This window comes from Cucurbita pepo, chromosome 1 (genome assembly GCF_057944985.1).
Source record: "Cucurbita pepo subsp. pepo isolate OVF chromosome 1, ASM5794498v1, whole genome shotgun sequence".
Lineage (NCBI taxonomy): Eukaryota > Viridiplantae > Streptophyta > Magnoliopsida > Cucurbitales > Cucurbitaceae > Cucurbita > Cucurbita pepo.
Genome location: NC_141798.1, coordinates 6,161,940 through 6,175,182, shown reverse-complemented (window position 1 = coordinate 6,175,182; position 13,243 = coordinate 6,161,940). Strand labels below are relative to the sequence as shown.

The following is a 13,243-nucleotide window of genomic DNA, read 5'->3' as shown; positions in this document are numbered from 1 at the left end:
GGTATTAGTTATAGGGGTAAAAAGTTGATTGAACCTTGATTTGATTGATTTGATTAGATGTGTTTGGTGTGTATCTGTTTTATTAGATAACTTAGAATCTAATGCATGACGTTTTATATGTTTATTATGTAACTACATTTGAATAAAAAAAAAAAATAGAGTGAGATTTATATGTTGCTTTTAAATTGTTTTCATAAAAGTGTTAATGGAATCTTCGGAGAAGAATAATTTTTATTTAGGTAATTTATTTGATTTTAAATTAAGTAAAAATAGATATAAATCACTATTAAATTGTTTAAATTGATTTAACCTTTTCTCTCTTTCATGAGTTTGCAAATATATACATATAGAGCATGTTAATTGTTTCGTTTATCCCTTATAAAATTAGTATCTAAACCGTTTTTGTTATCTAGTTATATGCTCTTAACTATTCGGAACGTCTCTTAGCAAATCATGACTATTGGTAGCTTACGACCATTAAGTAGAGTTTTTATTAACAATAAGTGGAGACATGAGAATTCGAACTAATGATTAGATGCTAATTATCACTAAACTATGTTCATCTTATCTGACTTTAGTTCTTTTGTACTTTAAGTTTTAGTAATGATACTTTAGTAATACGAGATGTGGCTTATTATTTTAATAAAAACCACAATATACAGTGAGGTTATAAACATCTCAATAAAGGAAGACCCAACTTATTAGAGGGTCCTTTCCTTTTATTAAGAAACCAAACTTTATATTAGAGTAAGAAATCCAGCTGCATTATTGAATCTGCTTTATTGGGAAATGAAGCAAAAACTTTAACAAAGAGAAGAAGATTATGAATGAAATTAAATTAGAGAAGAAGATTATGAATGAAATTAAATTATAAGATCTGCTTTCCTTTGCTTCCTACCTAATATCACATGCATCCTCTTAAGCTGTCATAAAATACATTGTTTTATTAACGAAATTTATCGTATGAAATATTAATTAAACATTAAACATGAATGCGTCCTTTAAATTGAGATGTCAGTTTGTTATTGATTATTTACGTATTATATTGGATATGAAAACTAAGTAAAAAAGGAAAATATAAAATGTAAATTTTGCGTACAACAACTAAAGTCAGGTCTATCTTAGTTGGTAAGCCTTTTGGTATCAAATTTTATGGAAGTGGACTTTTAGTGGCAAAAAGAGAAAAGAAGGGACCAAACTTTATGTTTGATTGTAGCTGGCAAAATAAAATTTGGTTTATAAATGGTTTTATTATCTCAATTTGCACTAAAAAAAATAATTTCTAGATGAAATAATTGAAGTGTTATATGTTTTTTCTTTGATTGATGTGTTGATGTGTTGTTAAATGATGTGACCATTGACTCATATATTAAAAAAAAAATAAGAGCAATTAATAATTCATCTGGTATATATTTTAATAGAATTTAGATCATTAGACTTCCCAATTTTATTTTTTATCCATTAAAAATTATAATTTTATCTTTTATTATAAATTTTTTGGTTAAACTAACAAAGTTGATACCAAATTTTAGAAGTTTATAATAATATATTTGACAAACTAAAGTTTATAATAATATATTTGATAAATTTTTAGATTTGTCTCTAATTAATTAATTAATTGATTTATTATATATAAATTTAAATTTCATTGAATGTAATTTAAAATTGTAATTTTAAAACTTTAAAGATCAAATAGACATTTTATCAATATATTTTGTAGTATATAACAAATAAATTTAAAAATTGCTTCTTGATTAAAAAAATAAATTGTATAACCAGATTAAAAAAAATTAGTAAATGGTTGAATAATAAGAGACATCTCTTTCACATCAAGTTGGAATTTAAAATCAGAAAAATAATAAAAAATAATAATAATAATAAAAAGGTATTAGGTTGGAGAAGGGAGGGACCCTCAAAATGCAAAACAGATGAATTTCAATTAACTTTTCACTATTTTGGACAATTATCACTTGGGAAATGGGGTTTACACACACCTTTTTTTAATTTTTTCTTTTTTTTTTTTTACCATCAAAATTCTGATTGGACCAAATTATTAGCCACCCGCAATCACCGCTGTTTTATTTATTTTTTAATTACATTATAAAATTACTTCCAAGTTTAATTTTAAAATATTATGTTTTATATAATATTCAATAGGACTATTTTAAAGAATTTTGAGAGAAATTTTGACTTTTATATATATATATATATATATATATTAGTTTTTTTTTTGTTTTTTTTTTTATTTTTTTTTTTATGGAGTTCAATATTTTTACAGGTTTTTTCTTAATTAAAGAATTATTTTATTTGTATAATGGGATTTTTTAAAAAAAAATTATTAATTTATTATTATTTTGTGAAATATTGTACAATGAGAACTTTATTAACATAAAATTGGTCAACATGAAACCACTTTGGACCTTAGCCTTGACAAGTTAGTCAACTGATTGTTGAATTTTCACTCTAATGGAAGCTTATTATAAGACATGATTACAAATTATATTATTATATGTCATTTAGTGGTTTATTTGTAAAAATGGATAATTTTAAAGTTTAATTATGTAAGAGTAAGTTTAAAAAAACTAATTTTAAATAAAAATATTAAAGAAAACATTATAAAATTTTATACTAAAATTTAAAATTTAATTATATGTTCAATCATACTCAACAATTTATTTACAATAATAATAAAAAAATTAAAAAAATAATTAAAAGGGAGCAAGAGATGAAGAATATAATATCCTGTCTCCATTTCTATTTAAGCAACAAAAAAAAAAAAAAAAAAAAAAAAAAAAAAAAACTCTTTATTTTCTATCTCGAGAGGATTCTCGAGGTAAATCCTCTCGAGATTTGACACAAGTATCAATTCGTCAAATTGAAGGAATTATAGAAACCATAAGATCAATGTACGTAGAACTAAGATGATTATTTCCAATATATTATGCTTTTTTAATCCATATTTTCCATCAAATAAAGAGATTTACTCATCTCAAAATTTAAGTCGAATGGTTTAAAAAGATCAAGAATTTATTAAATTCCTTGTTGTTTATTATTAGTATCTTATCATAATTATTTTTCGATAATTAGTTGAATATTTAGAAGACCCCAAAGTAAAATTAATTGATATCAATAACAAAAATAATATAAATAAAATAAAAACATAGGGATTTCTACCCAAAAATCAAAATTAATAAGCAAACATGCAAATATAATTAAAATTTTGTTACTTATTCAAATAATGAGTGTACCATAATTGTATGTATTTGGAAATGGGGCAGTTCACAAAGTCCAAGGTTTTTGCATAAGTGAAAGTGTTGGATTATTATTATTATTATTATTATTATTATTATTATTATTATTATTATTATCATCATTATTATTAATCACACTTTGGTATATGCTTTAATAAATGGTATCATCATTGTGACTATTTCATGAATAAATAAATCTCACCCCAAAGTTCAACATGCCTTTAGAAAAAAAAAATAAAAAACTTAAAAGTGTTCCCACCAAATCATTACAATACAATCAAACATAAACAAACTATATAATAAAAATGTTAAATTCTTTCTGAAGTTACAATATTACCATTGACATTTCATAATAGAAATTGGGACTCGAGTATCGTTGCACCTGTTTCAGGTCTCTACTGTAGTGTTAATGTTCGGTAATACTTATAATTAAATAGATGATATTTTTACTCAAAACACTAACCCGATCAAATTTAGGTCAACTTTAAAATGATAATTAAGGACCTAATCCATAATTAATTAACTAAAGTTGAAAAAAAAAAAAAAAGAAAAAAAGAAATGATGGGTCCTGGAAATAAGTATGATAAGTAAATGTGAGGGTTGATTTTTGTTCAAAGGCTAAGGAATTTGAATACAGTGCGCTCCAACTTTCAAATGTAATTGGGATCCTTGTGATCCAACGGCTATAAATTTAAATATTAAAATAAATAAATAAATAAAAACTCTGCATGTGAAACTATTTAAGCTTATGATATTCAAACTTTAATTTACAAATTTCTTACTCTTTCACTTTCTCCAAAAAGCACTTCCTTCTTCTTCTTCTTCTTCTTCTTCTTCTTCTTCTTCTTCTTCTTCTTCTTCCTCTTATTCGTCTTTTGTTCTTTATAAATACTTACTCCAATTCCTTTTCATCATTATTCCTTCTTGTCTACGTGAAAGAATAGAATAAAATTGGTTGTCTCTCTGTCTGTCCATCACTTTTTCCACCTTTTTCCCTCTCCCTCTTCTTCATTTCACCACAATTCTCGGATCTTATCATCACCCATCTCTCAAAAATGCACTCTCTCAAATGGGTATTGCTTGTTTTTCTCTGGTTGTGTTGTGTGTCGCTGGCCGTGTCGATGCCTACGATGGCCCCGGTTTGTGCAGAGGAAGATAGAGCTTCATTGATGAGCTTCAAGGCCAGGATTGTGCAGGACACGACGGATATCCTTGTGTCGTGGACAGGTAGCGATTGTTGCAGTGGTGATTGGGAAGGCGTGGCGTGTGGTGCGACGGGGAGGGTGACAAGCTTGCAGTTGCAGAGACCAGAGAAGAACAGTGAGCTGTTCATGAAGGGTACATTGTCTGCTGCTCTTGGCAATCTGCATTTTCTTGAGGTAATTGTGATAAGTGGAATGAAGCATATCCGTGGCTCAATTCCTGAGAGTTTCACAGCCCTGTCTCGTTTGACCCAGCTTGTCCTAGAGGACAATGCCCTTGGAGGAACCATCCCTTCAAGTTTAGGTCACCTGCCCTCTCTCCAGATCCTCTCTTTGAGTGGCAACCATTTGACAGGCCAGATTCCACCCTCCATAGGTAACCTTATGAACCTTGTTCAGCTAAATTTAGCTAGAAATTCACTTTCTGGTCCAATCCCACAGAGTTTCAAGACGTTCCCTAGCTTGGAATATTTTGATCTTAGCTCCAACGAGCTCTCTGGTGCCCTCCCTGATCATGTGGGTCAGTTCAAAAACCTCACTTATATTGATCTCTCAAACAACCAGCTTTCAGGGCCAATACCCATCTCCATTTTCAGCTTGCCCAAGCTTTTGGACATGTTATTAAGCAACAACAGACTCACAGGAACCATTCCAGTCCAAATTCAAGGCCTCAAATCAATCAATACTCTCTCTCTCAGTGGCAATCAGCTTAGAGGTCAGATTCCAGCATCCATTTCAAAGCTTCAGAATCTATGGAACCTTAATCTATCAAGAAATGGGCTGTCGGATCCATTGCCAACCATTCTTGCAAGCAACATTCCATCACTTTTGACAATAGATCTGTCTTATAACAGCTTTGTTTTTGGGACAGTTCCTGATTGGATCAGAGACAAGCAACTCTCAGCAGTGCATCTTGCTGGGTGTGGCCTCAGGGGAGCCCTCCCCATCTTCAGAGCACCTGATTCTATAACTTCCATAGACCTCTCAGACAACCAATTCACAGATGGGATATCAAATTTCTTGACAAACATGTCTAGCCTGCAAAAACTCAAGCTCTCAAACAACCAGCTGAAATTTAACCTCTCAGAACTCAGATTGCCAAATGCTCTATCCTCTCTCGATCTTCACTCAAATCAGATTTCTGGGTCACTTTCTAACATCTTAAATGGTAAAACCAGTGGATTCTTAGAGGTAATTGATGTATCAAAGAATGAAATTACCGGCGCTATTCCAGAGATGAACTCTGGCTTGGGATTGAAGGTCCTCAACATTGGGGGAAACAAGATCAGCGGCCGCATTCCGAGCTCAATCTCGAACATAGAAGAGTTAACAAAGTTAGATATATCAAGAAATCAAATACAAGGAACAATCCCCACGAGTATTGGCGCTCTGGCAAAGCTTCAATGGCTGGATATCTCCATTAATTCTCTCACAGGCAAAATACCAAACACCTTGTTGGCAATCCAGTGGCTTCGACATGCGAACTTCAGATCGAACAGATTGTGCGGCAAAATCCCACAAGGGAGGCCGTTAAATGTGTTTCCAGCCGCCGCTTATGCCCATAATCTGTGCCTTTGTGGGACGCCATTGCCACCCTGTAGAGAAGCAAACGAATGGCAAACGAAGACGAAGCAGTGAAAGCAGAGAAGAAAAAACGACTGCCCATAACAGGAATCGCTCGTTTATTACCGCTCATCGTCTCAAATGAGCCCCCACGGCGAGGAGCTAGGGATCCAGACCTCCGATCTGCTCCTTAAAATAGATAATAATTTCCATTTCTTTTTCTTTCTTCTTCTTCATCTTCGCGTTGATTTTGATTTTGATTATATGGTTAACTTACCTTGTTTACTTCATGAAATTTGATACTCCTCCCTCGAGGAAAAACATATAACAATTTTATTTTCTTATTTGGTTAAAAAAATAATAATTTGGTTCTATTCCATTTCTCTTTTTTTTCTAAATATTTTCTAAATTAATCCAAATTTTTAGAACTTTTTTATTATTATTATTATTATTATTATTTAAAATCCTTCCTAAATTCTTTATTTTAAAATCGAAAAAGAGACTTTATTTAAAAAGCATTTAAAAAAAATAAAAATAAAAATTGTTCCACTTGGAGACAAAATAGTAGGAGGATTTTGGGCCTTAGGGCCTTGGAAACTTAATATGGGCCGTACGTTGGGTAAATGGGCTTCTACCTTGACCTTCGAGCCCAATTCAAAATTAAGTAGTGGGCTTTTTTATTTTCTTTTTTTAGATTTGGAGGAGAATAATAGAAAATTGGATAACATTATAACATTATTTTCTATATACTACCGTTTTAAAATTAATTTATAATTATTTCCTAAAATATTTCCACCTACCTCTTTACCTAGTAGAGGCCAAATGCCGACAATAGCGGTTAGCAATGAGCTTTGGCTATGATACCATTTGGAGAGCAGTGTCCTTGCTGGTACACTGCTCGGTATTTGCAATAAGTCAAAGCGGACAATATATATCTAATTTAATAAATAAAAAAAATTGCCAATATATCCTTATTATTGAAAAAATAAATAAAGGAAAAAGCCATATATTTGAATATTAAATCGAAGATACGAAATAACTAAAATAACCCAAATAAAAAATGTTTGAACAAGAGCTATAATTATAAAAGCTCTAAATTTCCTAATCCATTTCTCAAAAGTTGATGAATTTGAGAAAAAAAAAATGTTAGGTTTGTTGGATGAAGGTCTCACATCTGAAATAGATCATCTCTTTATAACCCATGAATATTATCTTTATTGGTACGAGAGATTATAGTCAAAGTAGACAATAATCATTGGGAAGAATCGTGCTCATCTAACCCTCTTTTTTGTTCCCAAACCACGAACAAATACACACAAAAAAAAAAAAAAAAAAAAAAAAACTTGTTTCTTCAACAAGAGAATCCAAAATTGCCATTGTCAAAGTTCAAGGCATAACTGAAAGGGTCATAGTGAAAACTGAGCCGCCTCTTCCTGTGGGAGCCTGCTGCCATGTGGCGGCGGAAGAAGCTTCTGATCTTCCTCTTCCCGCTCAGCACCGCCGCGTCGGAACACAATCTGGGCACCGCCATCTCCGGGCAGGAAGAAAGTGAGGAAATTAGAGAAATGGGAAGGAGAAGGGTAAGGTGGTATGACAGTGAGTATGAGAAAGAGATAGATATAGATAGTTATTGGGGTTTGGTCTTCGTCTGTTCTCGAAAGCTGCTTCTCATTCTAACTCAATTTTTTGGGTTATTAAACTTTTACATCACAATTCATATTTATTTATTTACTAATATTTTCAAAATTTTATGAAACCAATTATTATTTATTGAATTATAGTGTCCAATTATTTATCATTTTTTTAATTTTTGTTTTATCTTTACAAATTTTAAATTACAACAATTAAGTTCTTGAAATTTTATAAATTTTAGGTTAAAAACACTTTTGATGATGAGGCAAATAATTAAAATTTTTAAAGAATAATGAGTATAAAAGTTATTTGGTGTTAAAGAAAATTACAACTCGAACAATTGAGTAAAGTCTAGAAAATATCTTACCATACAATATGAATTTTAAGAGTAAGTTATGAAGAATGTTATTGAAATTAATCGGTAAAATTCTATTAAATTGAACTCAAGTTGTAATTAATTTTGATTTTGGCTTACCAAAAGGGACCATACCAATGAAAATAGTATTCCCTAGACCTATTATTTTCCACTAAATTAACGAACGTGGGACTCACTCCTAATAATCCTCAATTTCCTATTTCAACCACAACTTCCTGCTTTCAACAGCCTCCAAACCATCGTCATTGCTTCCGAACCTTAAACAACCACTACTAGTCCTCAAGTCACAAATCGGAAGTCCCAAACTAATCCATACATCACCGCAAGTCGCAAGTCTGTGAGCCTAGCATTACCACTACCCCAATAGTCCCACTCGTTTCTATTGGTATCCCACTTCTATTTCTCATTTTTAACCGTACCCAAGAGTTAAAAAAGATAGTAAAATAACGGTTTTGCTGCAATTTTATGTTATTTTGATTGGAGTGTTATTTGTTTTCTCCCGTTGTTAAAAAGATCCGACAGATTTTGTGTTGGACTTTGAAAGAACCGTCACAGCTCGAACTGTCATTTTCATATATTCAGAACTTTGCAAGTAAAAGTTCATTGATCCATCACAATCTGTTGACCATACCCAATTTATTTAGTCAAAAAAAAAAAAAAAAAAAAACATAAATTATAGCATTTTCCTTTTTATTTTTATCATTTTAAAATAAAATTATTATTTATATTTTCTAAAATTAATAAAACAATATTATAATTTTGTTGATATTATATGTCGTCTTTTTCATTTTGCCCTAAATTCTGAATTTCTATTTATCACAGATGAGTTTATTTTCCTTGCCACCTCATGCCACGTGTATTCCACGTATTTTATTTATTTTTTAAAAATAGATGCACACAAAGTCAAAAAGATAAAAAGGACAGCCACGTAAAGTTATTAAAAACCACACACCCCACACAAAACACTCTCAGAATTGTCTGTCCTTTTGGACAAATACATCTGTCAAATAACAACCAAAAATTCCTCTGTATTTCTCTCTCTCAATTATTTTCTCGTCTAATCACAATCATTTAACACAATTAAGTAGACGACATTCGTATTTATTGCCCTAACGGTGAAATGATCGAGGATGAGGCGACCTACATATGGTCGACCAAGACACGATGTGAGATCTCACATCGATTGAAAAACAGAATGAGTGCCAGCGAGGATTTAGGGTTTAAAAGAGGATGCTGGGGTTCAAAATAAGCATCTAATTATTTAAGATCAATTTTATGTTTGATTTTACCATTCTAAACATGACTTTTAAATAACCAAAATTGATTATAATAATTAAGATTATTGTTAGCACTAATTTTAATCATTTTAAAATTTGAACGATATCTTCATTTTCATTCATAAATTAAAAAAAAAAAAACATATCGTATTATTAGACAGTAATATTTTTCTTGTCGTTAAGAACATGGTGCAATTTACACGGGGCCACAAAGAAATAGTGAACCAAAAGAGTTCTTCACCTCGTGATGCCTTCACATGTCCATCTTACAATTCTGCTTTTCAATCCCATCATTCAAACGCCCACTGTAGCACTTGTGACACTATCAAACATAGGCATCATAAGATTAAATATATTTGTCATTATGTCCTAAACTTTAATGTCAAATTTATAGTATGTTGGGTTCATTTTCTAAATACTTATAAAATATGATCTACTAAAAATAATATTATCAGTCGACATATCGCTATTTTATTGATATATATTCATAAAATCTCAGTTTCAATATCGATATCAATATTCTAATTTATTGAAAAATAAAAAACAAACTAGTGGTTCAATTAAATTAAAATGTACTTGTTATTGGTTTTTTTTTTTACGAAATTTCTCCATTAATTTTCTGTTTTTTTTAAATCATAGAAACCAACGTTTTTTTTTTTTTTGGAAATGCCAAGGTTGTAATTGGTTATTCAATCTTTTTTAGCCATTTTTTCAAAGATCTTTATTATTATTATTATTAATAAAATCAGAACACTTGAGTGGACGACCCTTTATCTAACATCTAGAATTCCTCGAATAATGTGATGTCTCACACCGGGTAGTAGTGAGACATCGTCTTCATTGAATTGGAATTTATGTTGTGGTCGGCTACTAAATTTTTTTTGATAAATTATAGACATTGAAAATTATTACTTTTTTATATATTTTTTTTAATATGACAATATAAAAATCGAGATGGACAGACAGATAAATATATGAATTGTTTTCAACGCGACGAGTAATATATGACAAGAAAAAATAATATTTTTATATTACATTACAAAAAGCAAAATGCTACATTAATAGAAACTATATATATTTTTTTACCATATAGAAACTATAATAATGCCAAATAAACATTATTTTATTTACATGTGATTTATCTATTAGCTTTGAAACAAAATAATAATGTGATTTAAAGACTGTATTCCAAATCTTAATATAGAATTTGCTTATTTAGCAAACATTTGGGCCAAATCCCACGAAACCATTGGCCCCATCGATTGAAATTTGAATACCTTCCTGCTGGATGTTTCCGATTATGGAAAGTCCCGACGGCGACGGAGCAAAAGCGAGGCAAAAAGTTCCGGCGCCGTTGACCGGAATCAAAAAGTTTTTTGCTGGTAACGTCAGAACCGGCCCGTCGGAGAAGTAAAACGACACCGTTGGCACCCGTATGGACTCGAACCCATTGAGATCGAAACACGTGTCGAAGATCGACACACCACCAGCGCGTGGGAGGTTGTTGGTTTGGGCTGTGAACGCATCGCGGAATGCCTCGTAGGCTGCCGTTGGTAGACGCGTCACAGCAGTGCCAGTGTCCATTACGACGCCGTTAGTACCGTACTCGGAGAGCTGAAAAGTTTCTTCCGGTATCGGAACTCGAACGCCACCGACGCCGACGCCGGCGAGTCCGATGTAGTAGAAGCTCGGGGCGCGTGGGTTTCTAATCAGGGAAATCCACGTGGCGCCTACCGGCATTGCTCCACGACCGAATTCCAATGTCCCGGTCGAGCCCGTATCTCGGCTCACTAAACAGTAGCTGAATGCACCACCGGTTTGACCGCCGAGCTGCCCGATGAATGACATTGAGCCTCCTCCGAGACCGAGTAACCCAGCGGCCCCTATAAACATGCCTTGATTCGTGTGACCGCATCCAATCGCCACGTCACGAATCATGACCTGGTTGAAAATTTTAATTAATTATTAAATATAAAAAGTGTAATAAATTTTTTCACGAAAAATTGAAACCTTTTTTTAACTATGAACAAATTTTATATTTATTAAATATAAAAATTAAATTAAAGTTTATAAAATTTGACTTAATATTTTGAGGTATAGTGCTGACCTGGCCCATGGTAATAGTTTCGAGGGCGAGAGTGCCTTTAGTGTAAGACCCGTCCCCATAGGACACCTCATATCGACACCGTCCAGCGTGGCAGTCAGTGTTATCAAGGCGGTCACAGACGGCGGAGCCACAAGAGACACCGGCGAAGGAGGAGGAATCAGCCGGGTTGAAAACCGGGTCGGACTGTTGGTAGCATTGGGTACAAGGTTGACATTGGACCCACACAATATCACTACCGGAATCAATCACCATGTACTGACTCCTCGGCGGGCTCCCAACTCCGACCCGAACAAAAAACTCTCCACTCCCTTCTTCCATCCCTAATTCCAAATCCAAATCATTTAACCAAATAAATAAATAAATAAATAAACATTTCAGGAACACACACATAAACTCAAAATTATATATAAAATAAAAAATAAAAAAATTTCCTTGCCTGAAACGACATCCGTGGCAAAATTGGCCACCTTGTAACTGTTATCTTGCGCCGCCGCGGCGGCGGCGTGAGATAGGCGGCGGATGAGGGTGGCGACTCTTATGGCGTCTCTTTTGATACGTTCATTGAAGGCGTGGCGATGGGCATGGACGTGGGGTAGTTTATCTCGGTGGAGAAGGTTGAGCTTAAGCGTAGTATTGTGGAATTTTTGAGCAGTGACTTGGAGGTGGGCGTCGGAGAAATTAAGGGTAGGAAGAATGTGAGTGTGATTAAGCTCCAATTTGGTTGGTTTGACATTAAGGTATAGGAAGTTGGGCGGCGGAGATGGGCGGGCTAGGGCGGCGGCGGCGGCCAAGAAGAGGAGGAGATGGAGAAGGAGGAGAAGGGGGGAAGAGGGGTGTTTAAGGAACATGGTTTTGAAGGTTTGAAGTTGGGGATTTGGATTTGGATTAGGTTTATTTGAGGAAGAAGATGGAAGTATTAAAGGCGAGAAAGATGAATATTTGAAGAAGGAAATGATGCGTAATGAAAATGTAATTATGGGTCCCTTTTATTTCTTAAATCATTTGGAGTTTATTCACAATCTTAGGGGCAATTTTGTCCGTGTTTCTTCAATTATTTGCTTCATTTGTCCTATCTTTACAAAAAAGCAAGAGAGTGGGAGTGGGTTGCAGAGAAAAGACTATTCTTTTCACGATTATACCCTTACACCCTTACGTACATGGTTACCAGATACCTACGAAGAGGCACCGTACAATATTTGTATGGTTTTAACCGACGATTTTTTTATGTGCATCTCATGTTCGGTGTGAATAACGAGAAATACCAAAATAATAATAATTAGGGGTACAAAGGTAAAAATCAAATTAATTAACTTCTAAAAAATAATTATTCAAACTCCCATTTAAATTAATAGATAGAAAACCTACCCTTATCTTATTTCGCCTTTTTATTTATTTTTTCTTAAATTTGTTTTTATTTTATTTAATAAATATTTAATGAATTCACACACCTTGTCTTTAAAAAAAAATATATATATTTAAAAAGGGCAATAATTTCGAGTATGTGATTAAATTATTAAATCACATTTTAGTTCTTTTATGGAGGTGAAGTCCACTCAAAATATCAACTAACATCACTAATTAATCATGTGTTAAAAAATAAATTTATTTTATTAATTAATCTCATCATAAATCAATAATTGTTTGTATATTTATAAAAAAAATGTATAAAAATAGTCATTGAAAGAATTTTATTTTAATTTATATATATATATAAGTATAACATATTATTAAATTAATATCTCGTTTAAAAATTATATATATATATATATATGTCACGCGTGATGTGAAGGCAGAAGAGTGCATATCCAGTTCATTTGTAGTTTGCCAAAAAGTTG

General features: G+C 32.3%; 2 protein-coding genes across 2 annotated transcripts; one reads left to right on the top strand and one right to left on the bottom strand.

Annotated features, from left to right (window-relative positions):
* Nucleotides 1-4,200: 4,200 nt before the first annotated feature.
* On the top strand, nucleotides 4,201-6,373 carry LOC111788236 (uncharacterized). Its single transcript, XM_023668521.2, has one exon. It carries the CDS (start codon nucleotides 4,307-4,309, stop codon nucleotides 6,089-6,091), a length of 1,785 nt encoding a protein of 594 aa, XP_023524289.2. The 5' UTR covers nucleotides 4,201-4,306; the 3' UTR covers nucleotides 6,092-6,373.
* A 3,933-nt stretch (nucleotides 6,374-10,306) lies between these two features.
* Nucleotides 10,307-12,365, bottom strand: LOC111806578 (protein ASPARTIC PROTEASE IN GUARD CELL 2). Its single transcript, XM_023691953.2, has 3 exons — nucleotides 11,845-12,365; nucleotides 11,409-11,728; nucleotides 10,307-11,242 (listed from the first exon to the last, which is right to left on the bottom strand). Exons 1-3 carry the CDS (start codon nucleotides 12,254-12,256, stop codon nucleotides 10,517-10,519), a joined length of 1,458 nt encoding a protein of 485 aa, XP_023547721.1. The 5' UTR covers nucleotides 12,257-12,365; the 3' UTR covers nucleotides 10,307-10,516.
* Between the last annotated feature and the right edge of the window lie 878 nt (nucleotides 12,366-13,243).

What these genes read in the sequence shown, in the direction of transcription:
- LOC111806578 (XM_023691953.2), bottom strand. Translation starts at nt 12,256, where the DNA reads ATGTTCCTTAAACACCCCTCTTCCCCCCTTCTCCTCCTTCTCCATCTC. An exon ending in TGCCACGGATGTCGTTTCAG is followed by an intron (nt 11,729 to 11,844) that starts GCAAGGAAATTT and finishes ATTTGGAATTAG; the next exon opens with GGATGGAAGAAGGGAGTGGA. An exon ending in AAACTATTACCATGGGCCAG is followed by an intron (nt 11,243 to 11,408) that starts GTCAGCACTATA and finishes ATTTTCAACCAG; the next exon opens with GTCATGATTCGTGACGTGGC.
- LOC111788236 (XM_023668521.2), top strand. Translation starts at nt 4,307, where the DNA reads ATGCACTCTCTCAAATGGGTATTGCTTGTTTTTCTCTGGTTGTGTTGT.